The sequence below is a fragment of the Chrysemys picta genome, chromosome 2 (assembly GCF_011386835.1).
Source record: "Chrysemys picta bellii isolate R12L10 chromosome 2, ASM1138683v2, whole genome shotgun sequence".
NCBI classification, from domain to species: domain Eukaryota; kingdom Metazoa; phylum Chordata; order Testudines; family Emydidae; genus Chrysemys; species Chrysemys picta.
The window spans coordinates 68,108,322-68,127,572 of NC_088792.1; the positions used below are offsets into that span (position 1 = coordinate 68,108,322).

Below are 19,251 nucleotides of genomic sequence, written 5' to 3' on the forward strand. Positions count from 1 at the left end.
CAGTTTGTGACAGGCACTATCACTAGAGCGTCAGGGTTTTTTCTAAACAACATGGGAGCTTGAGCTGCCTTCTGTAGGCTTGACTGAGGAAATTAGTCTGTCTGTAGCTTAATACTCAGCAAGGGATGATAATTTCTTCCACTAAATGTTCTCATCTGATTTTCGCCTGCATCTCACAAATCCAGCAGGGCTGTAGGAAAAGCCTGCAATTGCTGCCAAAGGCTGCTGTGGTAAAGCTCAGTAAAAATCTCTATGGAAATTAGGTTAATTGAGCTTTAACCATCTTGAGTATCTCTTGTTTGGGCTTTCCTTGTATAGATTCCCACAAGAAATCCACATTGTTGTTGGACTAAAGAAATGTGTGTTCTATGAAAGATTAAATCACTGAAAAATGCAGTTTTGCTTTGCAGGCTGGCAGCCTCGATGGTTTCTTCTCTGTGGTGGTATCTTGTCATATTACGACTCTCGGGAAGATGCCTGGAAGGGTTGTAAGGGAAGCATCCAAATGGCCGTGTGTGAAATTCAAGGTAACTAAGGAACTTCAGAACCTGTTGCACAAATTTCTTACTCCCTTATAGATCTTAAATATCATTTTTTGTGATCTGACATGTCTTGTATCATGATTTCTTCTCCTCCTTCCACTCCCATATCACAACATGAATATAACCTCTATTAAACTTTAAAATAATTAAATAAAGAACAAAGTATTCCAAGAACTATAAACGTCTAGTATGATGGGTATGCTGCATGTTGGCATAACACTTTAATTTCTTTTGTGAGCCATGGTGTAGGGGCTCACAGGTCCAGCTAAATGTTCCCTGGCACAGATCTAAAACAAGACAATCCACTCTGGCGGTGTAAATCGTAAACAAACTTCCGCACTTCAACTCTTAATCCATTAGGAGTGAGCAGACTAGTGACAATAATTTTGAGGTATAAATATAGGGAGGAAAACTGAAAGATGGACAGGGATACAGACTTGTTGGAGAAGGTTGCTGCAGATCTCCCTTTAACAGTAGAGAGTGTTCCCTTTTACTGACTGCCCCGCACTAGTATAAATCACATCAATATGTGTCATACATGTTCTCCCCTCTTCCATTTTTTCCTCTCTCCCTCCCTTTGTTTCGCACTTCTTTCTCATTGTATTGTAGCCCTCAGCTGGACATGACTGAGAGTTCAGCATTGCTCTTTTTTTCCCCCTTTTGTTATTAAAGTGGAAGGGATTCCTGTTTCATGGCATGGAACATTCCTTCCCCCAGAGGCTGACAAATTAAATTCACTATCCTGGGTCACAAAATGGCAAGTTGGAAAGTTTTTTGACTGTTGATAACTAGCTTTCAAATATTATTTGACCTCAAGTTTTCCCCATACATTTGCAAGAATCCCAGTATTTTTCTATTGCAAAGTTAGGATGGGTTGGCTGGGTGGGTGTGAGGGAAAGCATGCACCATACTGGAGGGTTTTGACTCAGAAACTGTAGGGTTTTAATTCAGTGACTTTAATCTGTGTTGCTCCTAGTTCACCATGCAGATAGTACTCGGATGGATCTGATTATTCCTGGAGAACAGTACTTCTACCTGAAAGCCAAAAGTGCAGCTGAGAGGCAAAAGTGGCTGATTGCACTTGGAACTGCCAAGGCCTGTCTGACAGACAGTAGGACGCAGAGAGAAAAAGGTAAGAACATTCTCTCAGAGCTGTGTCTATCTGGCATTTCTAGCCTTTCTGAACAATGCATTTTTTACTTGTTCTTTATCTCCTGTGACAGACTCAGACCAGTGGGGTACAGGAGTCTGGTAGAGGGCAAATATACTGGTCACTGGATGAGTAGTTTTCTGTTCCCTGAGTGACCAGAGCAGGGGCTGCATTAGAGTAATCAGGAACCTGCTAGAACCAATTAAGACAGGCAGGATAATTAAGACACCTGGAGCCAATTAAGAAACTGCTAGAATCAATTAGGACAGGCTAGCTCAGGGGTCTCAAACACGCGGCCCGCGGGCCGCCAAGCTCCCCGTGACCCACCCCTCCCCGCCCTTCTGCCTACCCGTGGGATTGCCTCCTGATGCTGCAAACACCGCGCTGCTCTCTGAAGCAGCCGGCAGCACGCCCCTTCGGGCCGGGGGGAGGGGGAAGGAGGCAGAGGGCTCCAGCATTGCCTCCTTCCAGGCACCGCCCCCCACAGCTCCCATTGGCTGAAAACAGGGAACCGCGGCCAATGGGAGCTTTGTGGGAGGTACCTAGAAGAGCGGCAAGAGCCGCACAAACAGGGAAGCCTGAGCCCGAGCCCCTCCCCCTCCCCCAGGGGCTGCAGGGACACGGTTCCAGCTGCTTAATGGAACGGAGCAGCACGGAGCCGGGGCCAAGGCAGGCAAGGAGCCTGCCCTGGCCCCAGTGAGCACCGCTGCCACCCCGGAGCCGCTCTAGGTAAGCGGCACCAGGCTGGAGCTCACACCCTGAACCCCGCCTGCACCCCCAACTCCCTGCCCTGAGCCCCCTGCCACATCCCACACCCTGCCTGCACCCCAACTCCCTGCCCTGAGCCCCCTGCCACATCCTGCACCCCAACTCCCTGCCCTGAGCCCCCGCTGCACCCTGCACCCTTTCTGCACCCCCTGGGGGCAGCGTTGGGTTGGGGACTTCAGGGACGGTATTGGAATGGGGCAGGGAAGAGGTGGGGCAGGCGCGGGGCCTAATTGGAAGGGGTGGAGTGGGGGCGGGGCCAGAGGCAGCGGGTGGGGGGAGGGTTCAGTGATGCGGCCTTCAGGCCAATTCACTAGTCCTCATGCAGCTCTCGGGGTCATCTGAGTTTGAGACCCCTGGGCTAGCTAATTAGGGCACCTGAGTTTGTGGTGTGCATGCAAGGAGCTGGGAGCAAGAGGCACGAGAAGCTGAGAGTGAGAAGACATATTGCTGGAAGACTGAGGAGTACAAGCGTTATCAGACACCAGGAGGAAGGTCCTCTGGTGAGAATAAGGAAGGTGTTTGGAGGAGGCCATGGGGAAGTAGCCCAGGGAGTTGTAGCTGTCGTGCAGCTGTACCAGGAGGCACTCTAGACAGCTGCAGTCCACAGGGCACTGGGCTAGAACCCGGAGTAGAGGGCGGGCCCGGGTTCCTCCCAAACCTCCCAACTCCTGATCAGACACAGGAGGAACTGACCTGGACTGTGGCTTCTACCAGAGGGGAAGGTCTCTGGGCTGTTTCCCGACCCACATGGTGAATCTGTGAGGCGAGAAAATCCGCCAATAAGCGCAGGACCCACCAAGGTAGAGGAGGAACTTTGTCACACTCCCCATTTTTTTCTAGGAGTTTTGCAACTGAGGAATGATAAAATCTGTACTCGAGCTAAAGTGTCCAAACCTGGGCAGGAGGCTTTCAGCACCTCTGAAAATCAGGCCTCATCAGAGATGTAGGACCTTGACCCTAACTCTGACTTTGAACATTCTGATTTTGGTTTATTTTAAATTATGAAAAAACTAATTAATCCCCACAGCTACTTAAGCCTTCAAGGATCCTGTGACAGTTAAATAGGGAACACCCAGACTTCTCAAAGGAATGTCTTAAACACACATACACACACTTACTCTGAGAATGCACATGAGACTTAGGCTGTGTCTACACTGCCACTTTCAGCGCTAAAACGTTAGTTGTTCAGGGGTGTGAAAAAACACACCCCTGAGCGACAAAAGTTTTAGCGCTGAAAAGCGCCAGTATAGACAGCATGTGGCTCCCGGCAATAAAGCTACCACCGCTTGTTCAGGGTGGTTATTTTTATCACCTGGAGAGCTGTGATGTGGGCAGTGTAGACATATCCTTACAGATCATGGGGAAAAACAGCAATTCCCTCCCTCCGTGTCCTCACCACTCCTGAAAGTCTTTTGGTTCTGAGATCTGCCCGTGTTCGGGCTAGGTGGAGATGCCCTTGTCTCCCTGCAGCAAGTCCCTCTTGCTGCTGGCAGTGGTCAGCAACTTCCACACAGAAACCTTCCTGCTAATAAGCACAGTCTTGGAGAAGAGTCCCAGTGTGAGGCCCCATGCCCCAGACATCTGAGTTCTCCTGCTCAACACCCTTGTTGAATAGAGGGTGGGAAAGCAGACAAGAGTCATTAGCAAGTCAGGTTTCAGAGTAGCAGCCGTGTTAGTCTGTATCCGCAAAAAGAAGAACAGGAGTACTTGTGGCACCTTAGAGACTAACAAATTTATTAGAGCATAAGCTTTCGTGGACTACAGCCCACTTCTTCGGATGCATATAGAATGGAACATATATTGAGGAGATATATATACACACATACAGAGAGCATAAACAGGTGGGAGTTGTCTTACCAACTCTGAGAGGCCAATTAATTAAGAGAAAAAAAACTTTTGAAGTGATAATCAAGATAGTCCAGTACAGACAGTTTGATAAGAAGTGTGAGCATACTTACAAGGGGAGATAGATTCAATGTTTGTAATGGCTCAGCCATTCCCAGTCCTTATTCAAACCGGAGTTGATTGTGTCTAGTTTGCATATCAATTCCAGCTCAGCAGTCTCTCGTTGGAGTCTGTTTTTGAAGTTTTTCTGTTGTAATATAGCCACCCGCAGGTCTGTCACTGAATGACCAGACAGGTTAAAGTGTTCTCCCACTGGTTTTTGAGTATTTTGATTCCTGATGTCAGATTTGTGTCCATTAATTCTTTTGCGTAGAGACTGTCCGGTTTGGCCAATGTACATGGCAGAGGGGCATTGCTGGCACATGATGGCATATATCACATTGGTAGATGTGCAGGTGAACGAGCCCCTGATGGTATGGCTGATGTGATTAGGTCCTATGATGATGTCACTTGAATAGATATGTGGACAGAGTTGGCATCGGGGTTTGTTACAAGGATAGGTTCCTGGGTTAGTGGTTTTGTTCAGTGATGTGTGGTTGCTGGTGAGTATTTGCTTTAGGTTGCGGGGTTGTCTGTAAGCGAGGACAGGTCTGTCTCCCAAGATCTGTGAGAGTGCCTCTCAGAGTTGGTAAGACAACTCCCACCTGTTTATGCTCTCTGTATGTGTGTATATATATCTCCTCAATATATGTTCCATTCTATATGCATCCGAAGAAGTGGGCTGTAGTCCACGAAAGCTTATGCTCTAATAAATTTGTTAGTCTCTAAGCTGCCACAAGTACTCCTGTTCTTCTATTAGCAAGTCAATAATCTGGCACCATCTGGGTGACACTTCCTGTGTTAACTCTCCCCAAGGTGAGAAACTTTCCCTTCATCTCTGGCCTTGCTATGCATCGCATCAGACTATAAATACACCAATTCAAACTGGCTCTCAACACAAGTCACAAAGAGTCAGACACAAAATGCAGGGTCTACTCCACAATGCAAGTTTACAATAGTGAACTGTTAGCCAGTGCATATAGGTTACACACCCATGCATTAAAAGTATTATGCACATGGTGTTAATGTGGTGTATATTAAATATAAGTGTTGGGCAATCATGTGAAATCTTGTTATGATTACTCTTATTCACTTGTAAGTATCCCACAATACCTTGTAAGGGTATAACTCAGCATTTGGCATAAGGAAACTGTCAAAGGCAAGATATGTAAGTATTCTACCCTGGTACAGGTAAGGAGTGGCCCATTTAGTTCAGAATTCTGTGTTCAAAAACAAAATATAAGAGGGGAACACCATGCTACCAAAAAACCAAGGTAATTGGGGCCCAGTATTTTCATATTAGTCTTGGATGACGACATGCTTTTTATTTGTAATCAGGTCTACTATAAATAGAGGTGGGTTTGGAGGCTTATTTTGGGAACACATCTTCTGCACAAGGTGAAAAGAACATGCTGTGAGAACCTGCTTCTCAGAAGGATTGGGGGACGTATTATCTCTCTTTCCTGTACAAGACTGTTTTGTCTATAGACAATACATTGGTAATTTGGTCTCCTGAACATTTTTAATATTGAAACCCAAGTGTTGTCAAAATTAATTGGCTATACATTTTAATCAATAAAATGACACAAAGCAAGATGAAATTCACAAGTTGACACACTGTCACAAGGTGAAATACTCGGGGTGCATTCGCTGAACTTGAAATACTTTCAGCTAACAAAATTAACTTTTTTTAATTTGGGGATCATTCAAATCTATTTGGGGGTTTTTTAAACTGGCTTTCAGGCATTCAGGTCCCTTAATTATGAATAATGAGATAGATGGGTGTTAAGATGAGCTGTCTTTGTCAAGCTCCCTTTTCCACCCTCCTGTAGTTTACAAACAAGGAGCTAAGACCCTCTGACAACTGTTATTTATATCTCAGATTATTTAGCAAACAGGCACATTATAGTATGTAGGGATTTAGTCCTTGAATAAAAAGGCTCATGAAGTCAGACATCTTGTGGTGGAGACTCTTTTCTTTCTCTTTTGTAGTAAGTTTGTGTGTTATAATTTAACAGCTCAGCTGGAACACTCTATTCCTGTTTGTGTTGGCAAATATCAAAAGGTGCATGTTTTTCAACTGTCATAAAGTGAACATATGGGCATCCTAGTTCTAAGGCTTACGTTTTCAGATTAATGGAGAATGTGGATGGGTTGGACTGCATTGAAATAGTACTAGTTATTTCCTCAACTTTCCAAAAACATCTACTGCAAGACTGATGGGATGTGTCCAACTCTCTTCTTGTTTCATTTTTAGAGCTCACTGAAAACACCGAAGCCTTGAAAACCAAAATGTCAGAGCTTAGACTGTATTGTGACCTCCTTGTTCAGCAAGTGGATAAAACTAAGGAAGCTAGCATTTGTGGTGTATCAGAATCAGAGGTACAACTTTGTTTTCATACAGCCCTATCCCACTGGGTGCTGAGCACTCTGGACTTGTCCTGTGGATTGAACACCTCACAGAATGAACCCATCATGACTTAAGGAAGGATGTTATCCAGTTTAATGTTGCACTGACTTTCCTGCTGAATGCACATAGGAGAAAAGTACCTAAGCAACAGACTTTAGTTAGCAATATATTATTTTTATTATGTATTGCTATCCATTATGCTGGCTAGTACTGAGGTCATATACAGTAACTATGATCATGATAGTAATGCCTCAAAAAAAAATTATGGTTTCACTGATCTTGTGCATATAGTTCATGTTTCCAGCAATAAAGTGCACATACTTGATGAAGAGATGCTATGCAAGACGTGTATAGCACCTGATCCTAAATAGACTGCAGTCCAGGACTGCTAAAATCCTCCTTCAGTCAGTTCTGTTCTTAGGCTGAATACGTAATGACTAAGAGATAATGTAGAGCCACAGTGAAACTCAACTAAAGGAAGAAACTTGCTGACTGGCTTTCGGAGTTTTAACAACATTTGTTGGTTTCGCATTAGAAAAGAAATACCAGTTCCAGAGGCATCTCTTACAAGCTTTCCTAACAGAAGGAGCTCAGTTTGGGAATGGCCTTCTAAAGAAGAGGGTATGCTCCTTCTCAATGCGAGGGGTGGGGAGGTGGAAGGATTATATGTGAGAAAAACTTAGCCTCTCGGACAGGAGGTGTGGTTTTCCAAGTTGTACAGTCCTCCTGTGGTGCCTCCCAGAGGAATTTTATTCACAAGTTGCGGGGCTGGCAGCTGACTGCATGAAGGGGAGTTATTGTGGTGTCCTAGCCAGCCAAGTAGAGACCCTGGCTGAAGTCTTGATGATGGATTTAACAAACTGTGTGGTGGTAGTAATGTTATTGTGCCTAATTTGGTCTTGTATAAAGGACTAGTAAGCAGTTGTTAGAACTGTTGTAACAAACACACAAAAAATTGTTGTATTTACCCACTTCATAATTCAGTGTTGTGGGGAAAATGAGTCAATATTTTTAGTGTCCCTTTACCTGGCAATGGATTATTCAGAGCTGCAAGGGTTTAACCTAATAGCAATCCGCTATCAATAACATGTTTCTATGTTGCATCTAATACACAAGGGTCAGGACAGATATAACCCTTTGTCCAGAGTATGTTATGTAGACAAAGTAGGGGTTTGGTGCCAGCATAGTACTTTGTTTTGCACCTTGTTCAATTGCAGTCACCTTTCATTGGGTAGAGGTACAATACATAAATATTGTTATCCTAGGCCACTTGAATTGTCAGCTTTTCATTCTCTTGCCATGGTGTCCTCTGGTCATGCCAACCTAATAGCAGAATGTCAGGTCCTGGACCAATACTGAATTCACCATGGCATGTGTTTACCATGTTTTAACTCTGGGCAAGTGGCATATAAATAGATGTTGCTGTTGAAATGCTGCGTTTTGAGATTGGTGTCAGAGGAGGCTGACAGCAACAGGAACATCTTCATGCAATCCCAATAGTGTCTGCTGTCATCGCTGTGATAAGATGGCCTCTTATGTTTAGTTCTTTGAAGATATTGAGCTTCTGATGATTAAGAAACACGACTGTTGGGATGATGGGTTTTGTAAACGTCAGTCTTTCCAAATTAGGCGTTGATGGCAAATAAAGTGTCTTGCCATCTGGTTATTTCACAGAATGGAATTGATATGGGAGCTCTGTTGAAATCAACATGTAACACTTTCCTGAAGACTCTTGAAGAATGTATGCAGATTGCAAATGTGGCCTTCTCTTCTGAGTTATTACATCACACCCCATCAGGATCTCCCCACTTGGCTGTTCTCAAATCAAACAAGGTAATGTTGTGCAATCTCTGCTGTCAATCTCAACATGGAAAGCATACTGCCTTTCCTGGAAAGTAGTAGCTGTGGTAGTAAGGAATGGGTTTTAGCCCAGGATCGAGATAGTAACCATCCACTGGTGACATCCTGGTGTGTCATATGGATTGCAAGTGATGCAGGACTCAACTGTACATTTAAGTCACCATTCACTTACTGTTAATAGCAGTTTAAACTCCTTGCTCAGTAATACTTGGGACCTGATCCAGCTGTGAATATCCATGGCCCAGAATATTGTGAATGTGTGCTAGCTGGAATGGAAGCCCTAAATAAATTTTAAAAATAACCCCAGCACCATGTCTGCAATTGTAAGCTCCCCAGAAGATGGAGAATTCATCTCACTGGTCTCACTATCACAGTCTCAAATTCCCTAAGCATATTTGTAAAGCTGGAGCAACTCTCCTGGCTAACAACAGATTAGAATGAAGGGAGGCAGGCATACATGGTTTTTTCATCTGGCGTGTGTAGGGTTTTTTAATTTAAACATACTCAGGAAGAGGGTTTAATTTTCCTTTACCCAGCCTTTCACAATGGCCCCTCCAGTTCCCCAGCTCCCACAGGATTGCCATATTTAGTTTGTTTTGTTTGTGGAGGTAGGCAGTACGCTGCCTGGGGATTAGCCTCTCTTTTGATCTTTGCCCGGTAACCTTCGGAATAGATCGTTTACCTGAGAAGGGTCCGATATTTTCATGGTTCAAACCTCATTGCATATGTTCCTATGGCCCCAGATCAGGGAAGTATGAAGCATAAGCTTAATTTTCCTCATTGACTTCCGTTTGAGTTAATAAATGTAAAGTTTGAGGAGCACAAAATGCTGCTTTATTTTAAGGATAAATTTTCTGTTTTTATAGGTAACCCCTCCCATCTCCTCCAGTAGCACTACAACAGAAAGGTACAGTGACACTCTCCCCCCCCCCCCCCCCCCGTTCCCCCCCCAGAATGGCATAATTTTTTTTGGTTATGTCTGACTCTCCTATGTTGTGTTTTTTTTTTTTTTTGAATGTATTGATGATATTGCAAATACCAGATACAAGCACAAACTCTATTGCTAAGTGGATTTTCTTTCACTTCGCTCACACTTTTCCCTCTTGGCTACTTCTCTTACCATTATCCTTATTATGCCTTTCTGCTGGTGGTGGCTAGCCAACCATCTCACACACGCTTTACTGCTCTCTTCCTCACCTCTGGTTTCTGCTCCCTGCATTGCCATTATGAATGCTGCTGCAGAAAACAAAGGTATCAGGAGGCAGTGAATGAGCTGTCCATTGGAGCAGTGACCAATAATGCCACCAATGCCAGTATAATGTGCCACTGGAACATTTCTTTAAAATCTGGTCTGTCCCAACCACCTTCATCTGCACTGGTGACGTGCCCCCTATCAGCCTCCAATGCAAAGCAAACATTTTCCTCAGGTCTCTGATGTATCTTTTAAGCCGAGTATTTAAAAAACAAGAGTTGTTAAAACATATTCTGTTTGCAGAAAAGGGTAATCCCTCTTCTGGATTTTCTTAGTTTTAGTAACAGTAGACTAATTCCAGTAAATATTTAATTCCTTTTTAGTATAAAATTTTGATTTTTGTTCTAACGGTGCAAACAGTTCCTTAAAGGCAACGCACTTCGTCTGAAAACTTTTTTACATGTTATTGTTACAAATAATACCTTAAATTACTATAACTGAGATTGGGAGGAGTTCTTTGTACATTTGATGACTTGTTGTGTATAGTTTGTTTTCCCACTTGTATGGCCATTTTCACCTGTTGTTTATGTTTGGGCTGTTCACTCAGAAAACAATGGAGAAAAAGATATCTGGGGGGGGAAATATGACTAAAACTGTGGCAGCAGGACTGTTTCAGATACAATATCTGCCCCTTACCTTTTTTTTTTTTTAACCCAACTGGATTTTAAGTTGGCTGTGCCCCTCTTTTTTTAAGAAAATATCTACTTTTTTTTCTCTCAAATATTCCATATTCTTGGTTTAGGATTGTTTCAGTAAATATACACACTGGAAAAACATTTTTGGAGCCACATGGTTCCTTCTAATGTTTTTAGACAAACATTTTTCTCACAGCAATCTAGAACTGGCAACAATTTTGGATTTCAAGTCCCTCTTTCACATTGTTGTATACAGTTTGATAGGAAGAGACATGCCAAGCAAAGTGTTACATTTGCTCTTTAGTTTACATTTGTGTTTTTTTCCCCCCTCCGTCAGGCAGATGGAATTGAACAGTTGTGAAAATGGCTCCGTAAAGGCAGAAACTAATCATTGTGAGCAAACATTGTTTAACACTCTGATACCCTCACATCTGAAATCTAACGAGGGAGACTGTGACATTTCAGCTGAAAACCATGTTGAAAAGAAGTTGACAGGTAAACGTATGGAAAGAAATCTTATCCTGTACTTTTGAGCACAAACAGTCTTTTATGAGTGTGAGATATCTCACTTCCCAAGAGAGACGGAGTATGTCAGCACTTGTTACAAGATTACTGACGTTTTACTTTGATCTCTGTCCATTTCCCAGAGGTTGTCTTCCCAACACAATTCACACCCTTGTTGGTGGCCTTGGTAGAGAGACCAAGAACTGAAGAGGTACAGGACTAAACTGTTCTCTCACACTAGAGCTCATCTGGGTCACAATTGACAGAAACTGGCAATGCACTCAGGCAACACTTGTACTGCACATGCTCTGTGAACCAGGGGCTTCATTCCCAAAGGCCCTCCATTGGCACCCTTTTCAAATACTAAAGGCCAGATTATCAAGAGTGCATATGGGAGCTGTGTGTGCATGTTTCTGAGCAGCTGGTCTTCAGTTCACTCATACGTGCACTGACATATCTTTCAAAAAGAAAACCCCAAACTCCTCCTCCTTAAATTAAGAGGTTATTTGTTTTAGGAAAATTCCACTACTATTCAGACAGCATTGTATTAAAGTACCCATTACTCTAGCTGGCATCTCTCCTAAATAGGCAAAGTTAAAACATTTTATTTATATTTTGATTTGGCATTGTTTCAGAAATTGCCTGATACTTATGCTAATGTGGTTATATAAAAACAATTCAGTATATGATGGAATCCAGCCCTGAGACACTATGTTGGAGTGTTTGAGGTTTTATTATTATTATTTGTTGAGTAGCCTAGGTCAGACTCAAACACTTGTGCTTCCCTTACTGTACATTATGCAGAACAGGCACTAGCAACCGGTGGTCTAGCAGAATTTGTGCACAAACATAAGAGGTATCAAGGTTCCTCTCAGCTTACCAAATTATGCTCTGTCTGTCACAAATATTTAGCTCTCCCACTGGCTCTCCAGAATTTCCTTTGCCCTTGTTTTCCCCCATTCAGTTTAGTTTGGTCTTGCATAGGCAGAAGAAATAGTTGAAAAATCAGAAATACAGTAATTGGAAAGGAAAAAGACTACGGGTTCCTATTGTGAAGATGTTGTGTAGCCTTATCTGACGAGAGGTCTCCACTTCCCATGCTCTTCCCACCTGCTCTAAAACCAAGTCCACTTCCCCTTTTCCCTGGGTTTGGTTTTCATTTACTTAGAAATTAAGGGTAATACAATATACTTTCAGCCCAAACCTTTTCCCCAGTCTTGGCTGAACTTCGGGTTCCCTAGATCCTTTCTCCACCAAGCCACTCCCACAGCCCTTTCTATCCGGGTAAGGTAACAGGACACGTGTGAGTCAACATTTAATCCTTTTCCAGGAAGTTCAATACGGCTCTCACATAGGGTATCTTAGGCAAACACTGCCATCCTTTTGCACATTTTTAGTCTTAGTTGCATTTTTTTCCCTTCAATGGACAAAGGAAAAAGAAGAATAAAGTAAAAGATGTGATGACATTTCACAAAGTGACATCTCTTCCATGGAGCTGGGGCTGTTCCAATTTGAGTAGCAAGAGTGGCCAGTATTGTGTAGTCCTGCTAGTGCCTGTAGAAAAGTGTGCATGCAAAGATCAATAGAGCCATTCATTGTGAATACCTTAGAAGACACCATTAAATTAGTAAGGTGGATAACAAGAGAAGAACTAGTCAAAGAATCTCATTCAAATTAGATAACTGGTATCATTCAGCAATTGAGGTTTCCTTTCTTTTTAAATGTAAGGTGATGAAGTTAAAGACGATGGAGGAAGCAAGATGCTGCCCATAGAGGGCAACAATGCTAACGAATCGCTGCAGTTGGCAATGGATTCCATAAGTGGACCAGCTCCATCACATTGGGGAGAAGGAAATGAAGAGGATTTACCTACCTTCTTCAGTGTCATGAACAATAGGTAGCATAGCTCCTGCATGCGGTAGATGAACAGTTGCTGGTATATTGAGACTGTATGGTTAAAACCCTTAATCACCTGAGCATTTGATCCATGCAATGGCGTATTCACTTAAATAAATCCCAATGGAGATAATTTTGTAAATTGTACTGTTTGTAGTAAAGCTATAATACGTTTTGTAGTGCTCGGAGTTGGAACAAGGGAGTCTAATAGTTGAGTAGTATGGTAAAAGGTCCATCACTTAAATACTACTTTTTGTGATTTCTATCCTCCCTCCCTCCCTAACTCACCCCCACCATCCATGGGGTGATTCCTTTGCAAGAGTAACTGGCAACAATAATTGTTGAACTTCTGAAAATTTGATTGTTGGTCAATTAATCACAAGCTGGAAAATTACTCTATTTAAAGTAACTATCTGTCTCTGCTAAATTGACTGTGGTACGTCTCTAGGTTGAGAATTATTTTTTCCTTGGTGTGATTAAGAGCCAGTTTCTGTACTGTCAAAATCACTGGGCTACATTCACCAATAGCAAAAGCTGGCACAGTGAAACTGATGTAAAAAGGACCTGGTTATGCTAGTGGCTCAGTGCATGTCTAGTTTGCCTTATTGAAATGAAGCGGGTGTGTAATACAGTTTCTCCATTGAAACTGTACAAAAGAGGCAGTAGTGTAAAATAGAATTCTCTAATGCTTAAGAGATGTAGGAACAGGCTGAAACCATGATAATCAGTTCCCCACCCCCAAATTCAGAATCTGAGATCAGGGCCCCATTGCATTGGGCACAGTATCTGCATGTAGTGAGAAGAGCTTACAGTCAAAATAGCCAAGACACACAAGACATACATTTTCTCCATTTCACAGGTGGGGAACTAAGGAGCAAAAGCACATGTGACTAAGATCACATGGGAAATTTGGGTTCAATCTCTGACATGATACCAGTCTTTTTGAGTTCCGGTCCAGTGCGTTAACCATAAGCTCATCCTTCTGTCCTCACCATACAGGCATAATGTAAAATTTGCCTTTGTCAGTAAATGCGTCTGAATCAAAGATCTGATTCCAGGTTTTATACTTGTTTGTGAGCAAACGAGGCGTATCTTGTCTTTGTATATAAAACTCGCGATTTCCGTTCAAACATTCATGTCCCTTACAGAACAAAACTCAGTATGTAGTTCTTGTGAAATATTGATTGCAGTGTGACCGCCTTTCAAAAAAGCAAACCCTTCTTCCATTGTTTGTGGGTAAAGTATGACAGGAGTATTTAACGTTTTCTTTGTGTTTATACTGGAATCTCCAGGTTTAATGACATTGAACTCCAGGAGGGTGACGGCATACCCACAGAGGAATTTCTGCAATCGTGTTACGCGATAGTGCCAGTTTTGGGTAAGTGGTTACTTACTTTCACTACAGTCAGTGTCTCTAGCAGCTATGCCATGAATCTTTTTGATTGCTGCCTAATAAGAGAAATGGCTGAGGTGTGGCTCAGGTTCATTAAGATCATTCAGTTCTTTAATCCTATTTGAGGATAAGGATACTGACTTCCTTTATAAAGTGCTTTAAGATCTATGGATAAAACTTGCTATAAGAGCTAGGTCCTATTATTTTGGTGTCTTTGGCTCGTGTACAGATTGGAGTTTTTGGCCCTGTAACAGAAGGAAGAAAAAGACTTCCATCTTTCTGTTTCTCCTTTTAACTATTCAGAAAAGCTTTTTGGTAGTAGGTGAAATAGATATTGCTGAGTCATGAGTACTAAGAAACTGCTTTAAAAATGTTGCCTTCTTTCTTCTAGACAAACTTGGACCAACAGTCTTTGCTCCTGTTAAAATGGATTTTGTAGGTAATATCAAGGTAATAGCCATTTCTAGCACTGACTTTTCAACAAAACAAAACTTAAGATATTCTACCTAAGACTAAACAGATGCTGAAACACCCAAACAAATAGTGTATAAATGTAAATACCTGTTTCCTTAAGTCAGGGTGCACAACCAAATTGATATCTAATGATATGAACAATAATCCCATACTCAATCTATTGAATATTTTAAAATCATAGAAATTAGATAGGCCTTTTCTTTAGCAAGTCCACTATTCCACACTCCAGACAATGCAGGATTGGCCCCCAGTATATGTACTTAATAAATAATAATAATTGCAATTTCTCCTCTTGTGATTTTAAATGATTCAAGGGGTAGGCTGCTATCACTTCTGTTGGAAAACTATTCAGCATTCTTATAGATCTCACCATTAGAATAGGGTTTTCCCCTGATAATTCAACGTAACTTTTTTACATTGCTTAGTTTCACCCCATTATTCCAAGTAATACATTCTTGTGCTACTCTAAAGAACTCCTTTCCCTCCTTGCCTCTTCCATCTTTTGGATGCCACCTATTGGTGGCTTGTTCCATCTTTAATACCTGAGAGTTTAAAGATGTGTTTAAAACCATGAGATAGGCAGAAATTGAGTTTACAGTCTACTGATCTCTAGTACCTACACGGTATTCATTACCCAGCTGGCTTGCTGTTACAGTTATGACTGTATGTAGAAACACAGAGTGACATAGGGCTGGTCCATACTAACCCCCCACTTCGAACTAAGATACACAACTTCAGCTACGTGAATAACGTAGCTGAAGTCGAAGTACCTTAGTTCGAACTTACCGCGGGTCCAGACGCGGCAGGCAGGCTCCCCCGTCGACTGCGCGTACTCCTCTCGCAGAGCAGGAGTACCGGCGTCGACAGCGAGCACTTCCGGGATCGATTTATCGCGTCTAGACAAGACGCAATAAATCGATCCCAGAAGATCGATGGCTTACTGTCGGACCCGGAGGTAAGTATAGACGTACCCATAGGATCTAATGTAATACAGTAACCCTTACAAAGGAAGTGTGTGTTGTGTTTGGAGCAGGTGAAGATAGATCAAGCATATGGAATATACAGGGGTGGGATTGGTATCTGGAGGTTTTGTAATATTTGCATAATATTTGCTCCTATTGGTCAGATCAAAATGCAGAAAGGGACGTTACACTGTGCACTGTAAGTGCAGAATATTTTTTCCATACAGTCCAACTTCTGGGTGTAACCAGATTTTTTTTAAACTCCGTTTGAGTGATGGCCTGGTATAAACCATTCAGCATGCTAGATTATAGTGGTTAATGAATATGATTTAAGTTGCTGTTTAGTGAAGGCCTCACTAGCCACATCCGCTTTGTTAATGCTGTAAGCTGAAAAGAAACATTAGATTTCCTTCCTCAAGCAGAAGCCAGAGAGTATGTTGTGAGACCAGGTCCTCAGCTGATATAAATCAGCGTAGCTCCTTTGAAATCAGTGCTGTTTTACACCAGCTGATGAGCCGCCTCTGAATCTGAACATTTACTTTTGGCTCCAAGCTTGAAAAGGTTTTGTGTGCTACTCGCAAGATGAAGTAAAAGAATATTTATCACTTAAAATAAAACATTAAACACCTAATGGGGAACATAACTTATTTCAGGCTTCAAAGAAATACTTTTTAAAAATGGAAAATAAATAGCTTCCTCGCTTACCCAATGTGCCTCCTTCTCTTCTACCACAGCACGAGGTGCTGCTGTAGCTACTAGCATTGAGCAAGTGCATAAAAAACATACAATTTAACAGAAAAGAATGCTGTAAAAACCAAAAAGGACTGGGAAAGATAGTACTGAGAGTGGAAAGGCAACATATATCGCCAATATATACAAGAAAAGCCTGTTAAGACAGTCTGATTGCGTTGGCTTGTGTTTTTTACAAGGGTGGGTTATATGAAACAAGCTACATTTGTAAAAAAAAATAAAACAAACATTCTGAGTCTCGTATAGAATCTGCTGCTCCAGCTGCCACTGTAGTAATACCTTAACCACGTTTTTCTTTTCCCTGAAGTGCTCAGAGCATGAACTTCCCTCTCTGAAAGTTGAGGTATTCATTTTTCCTGGGGGAATGGACAGGACTCTCTTCATGGCCCGTCACTCCACTCCAGATTTAAATGTCAGGGGGCTGTTGAACAAAGCAAGGCACTCCCCCCTCAGATTTGGAGTCTACTACTCCATGTACGCTGCAAGGAATTAATCTGGGAACCGGCATTCCTTTTGTGTGTGAGAGGCCTGGTAAATAGCCCTTGTGAGCCAGAATGTTTTTGTTATATAAAATGGAACCATGTAAAAGTATAAACTGTTGCCTTCTCTTCAGAAAATAAATCAGAAATATATAACCAACAGAGAAGAGTTCAACACTCTCCAGAAGATAGTGCTCCATGAAGTGAGTGCTGAGGTAGCACGCGTTAGAAACTCTGCAACAGAGGCCCTTTTGTGGCTAAAAAGGTAACTGCCAGGTGTCAAATCTTCAGTTTAATTGTAGGTGTTAGGATATTACCCAGATCCCTTCACCAATGTAGATCAGTCTCAGGAAGCAATTCTTGCTAGTTTCTTTGCACACCGGAGTAGTCAAAACACACTGTGTTCAAATTTAACATCCCAGTTATGGTCCCAGTATTGGGCATACCAATCACAAGGTCTAAATACCCACTTTTCCCTAGAGAAATAACTGAATAGTCTTGTTGGGTAACTATTCCTGCCATGCCTCTGAGTCATCCAGAGGACCTAGACTACAGCACATAAACTCTGACTTGGAGCACAGCCTGTCTGGGGGGGTTGGGGAGTGGTGGCTGAAAGGGATTAGTAATGGATCCATCTCTTTACCCAGATGAAGAACATGTCTAGTCAATATTGTGTTTGCTGTTACAAGTGAATAGGCCAAGAGGAGACTTCACTTGGGTTTTCTCCAGGCATTTCCACCTAGGCAGTGAGACAGGGACTCTGCTCACAGTGAGCAGCCTTTAGTAATGTCCCATTTTGGCCAAAATGGTTTAAAGTGTTATGTGAAACCAGTGATTTTTTATATACCTATGTAGTGATGTTACACACCCTTCCATTTCACTCAACAATTTTTGTGGGGGCTGTCTGGTGATAAAAAAAAAATATTTTTTTTTTGGTTTCTTCCTGGCAGAGGCTTAAAGTTTTTGAAGGGATTTTTGACAGAAGTTAAGAATGGAGAAAAGAATATTCAAACAGCTCTGAGTAAGTGCCAATTGCTTTATTGTTCTTACTTTTTTGTTTATATAATTGAGCTTTTTCTCCATTATTTAGGTCTGGGTGTTCTTCTGTTATTAATATTAAAATTAGTGTTCCCTGTAGCTCACCTTCAAGAAATACCTTCTCTGAAAACTGGAATCTTGAGCCAAATACCCTATTTACAGATAACTATGTACGAGGCGAGTCTTTATTTGATGGGATTCCCCCTCTCCCCCCACTGTATGTTTACATGTAGTTAAAATGGGGGAGGGGGAAACAACCCCAAATGTATCTTAAAGCAAGTTAAAACTTGGTAAGAAACTTTATGCTTATATAGGGCTTTCCTTTACTGAGCCTCTTGGCATCCCTGTGAGGTAGGCACAGTAACTGCTGTATCTGTTGTTTACATGGGAAAGCCCAGTGCTTAAGATGTTAAACAGCTGGCTGTGGGAGCTGCTGAAAGTGCACAGAGCTGAAATGACAGTACTAGGCACCTAGTGTTTGCTCAGCCCCTGTGCAGAGGGTCTTCCCCATAGTATGGTGCAGTTGGCACACTGTTCAGCAGCTTGCACTGAACGGAGTACTAGAGAGGAGGAGAACTGTGGGGGTGAGGCATGGGCAGAGCTAGGGCTAATCAGATAACAAAAATTGTACTTGCAAATAAATTGGTCTCCATTGACAGAGGATTTATTGGGTAACTTTTATTTGCGAAATTCTATTTGCCCATCTGTAGAAATGGTCGGATAATGAAGAAACGTACCGGTGAATAACTTTCTTCATTTGCAGAAAATTGTTAAAGCACTTTTCATGAAATAATGTCCAGCAAGTAATCCGAGCAGCTGTATCCAGGGTGGAGTATTCTCCCATGCCCTCCAGTGAGTGCAGAGAATGTGGGGGGCAGCCAGTATTAGGCCTTTTGGTTACTGCTACTGCCAGCCACAGGAATAGTGGCTAACTCGCCTGGGCTTACGAGCTCCCCTTGGACGAAATTGAGAGCAGGGGCAGATCTGAGCACTGGCTGTTTACACTGAACACTCCACTGCTGTGTGGAGTTGTAAGAAAAAATCCTCTCACAGCTGGGTGGAAATGAGCTGGAAGAAAATTTAAAAATACAGTTGGGAACTTATTTTTCCTTTTTCTTTCTTTTAAGACAACGCTTACGGCAAGACATTACGGCAGCATCATGGCTGGGTTGTGCGAGGGGTTTTTGCGGTAAG

General features: G+C 42.4%; 1 protein-coding gene across 2 annotated transcripts in view; it reads left to right on the forward strand.

Moving 5' to 3' along the window:
• Positions 1-19,251, forward strand: part of PLEKHA8 (pleckstrin homology domain containing A8) — a 40,195-nt gene that overhangs the window by 13,818 nt on the left and 7,126 nt on the right. For both annotated transcript variants that reach the window (XM_005297009.5, XM_008170398.4), the window contains 12 exons: positions 411-527; positions 1,519-1,674; positions 6,662-6,786; positions 8,489-8,647; positions 9,541-9,581; positions 10,899-11,056; positions 12,794-12,962; positions 14,254-14,339; positions 14,746-14,804; positions 17,154-17,284; positions 17,970-18,040; positions 19,185-19,246. In XM_005297009.5, the coding sequence (XP_005297066.2) occupies positions 411-527; positions 1,519-1,674; positions 6,662-6,786; positions 8,489-8,647; positions 9,541-9,581; positions 10,899-11,056; positions 12,794-12,962; positions 14,254-14,339; positions 14,746-14,804; positions 17,154-17,284; positions 17,970-18,040; positions 19,185-19,246 (1,334 nt within the window). The remainder of the gene's footprint in view (positions 1-410; positions 528-1,518; positions 1,675-6,661; positions 6,787-8,488; positions 8,648-9,540; positions 9,582-10,898; positions 11,057-12,793; positions 12,963-14,253; positions 14,340-14,745; positions 14,805-17,153; positions 17,285-17,969; positions 18,041-19,184; positions 19,247-19,251) is intronic.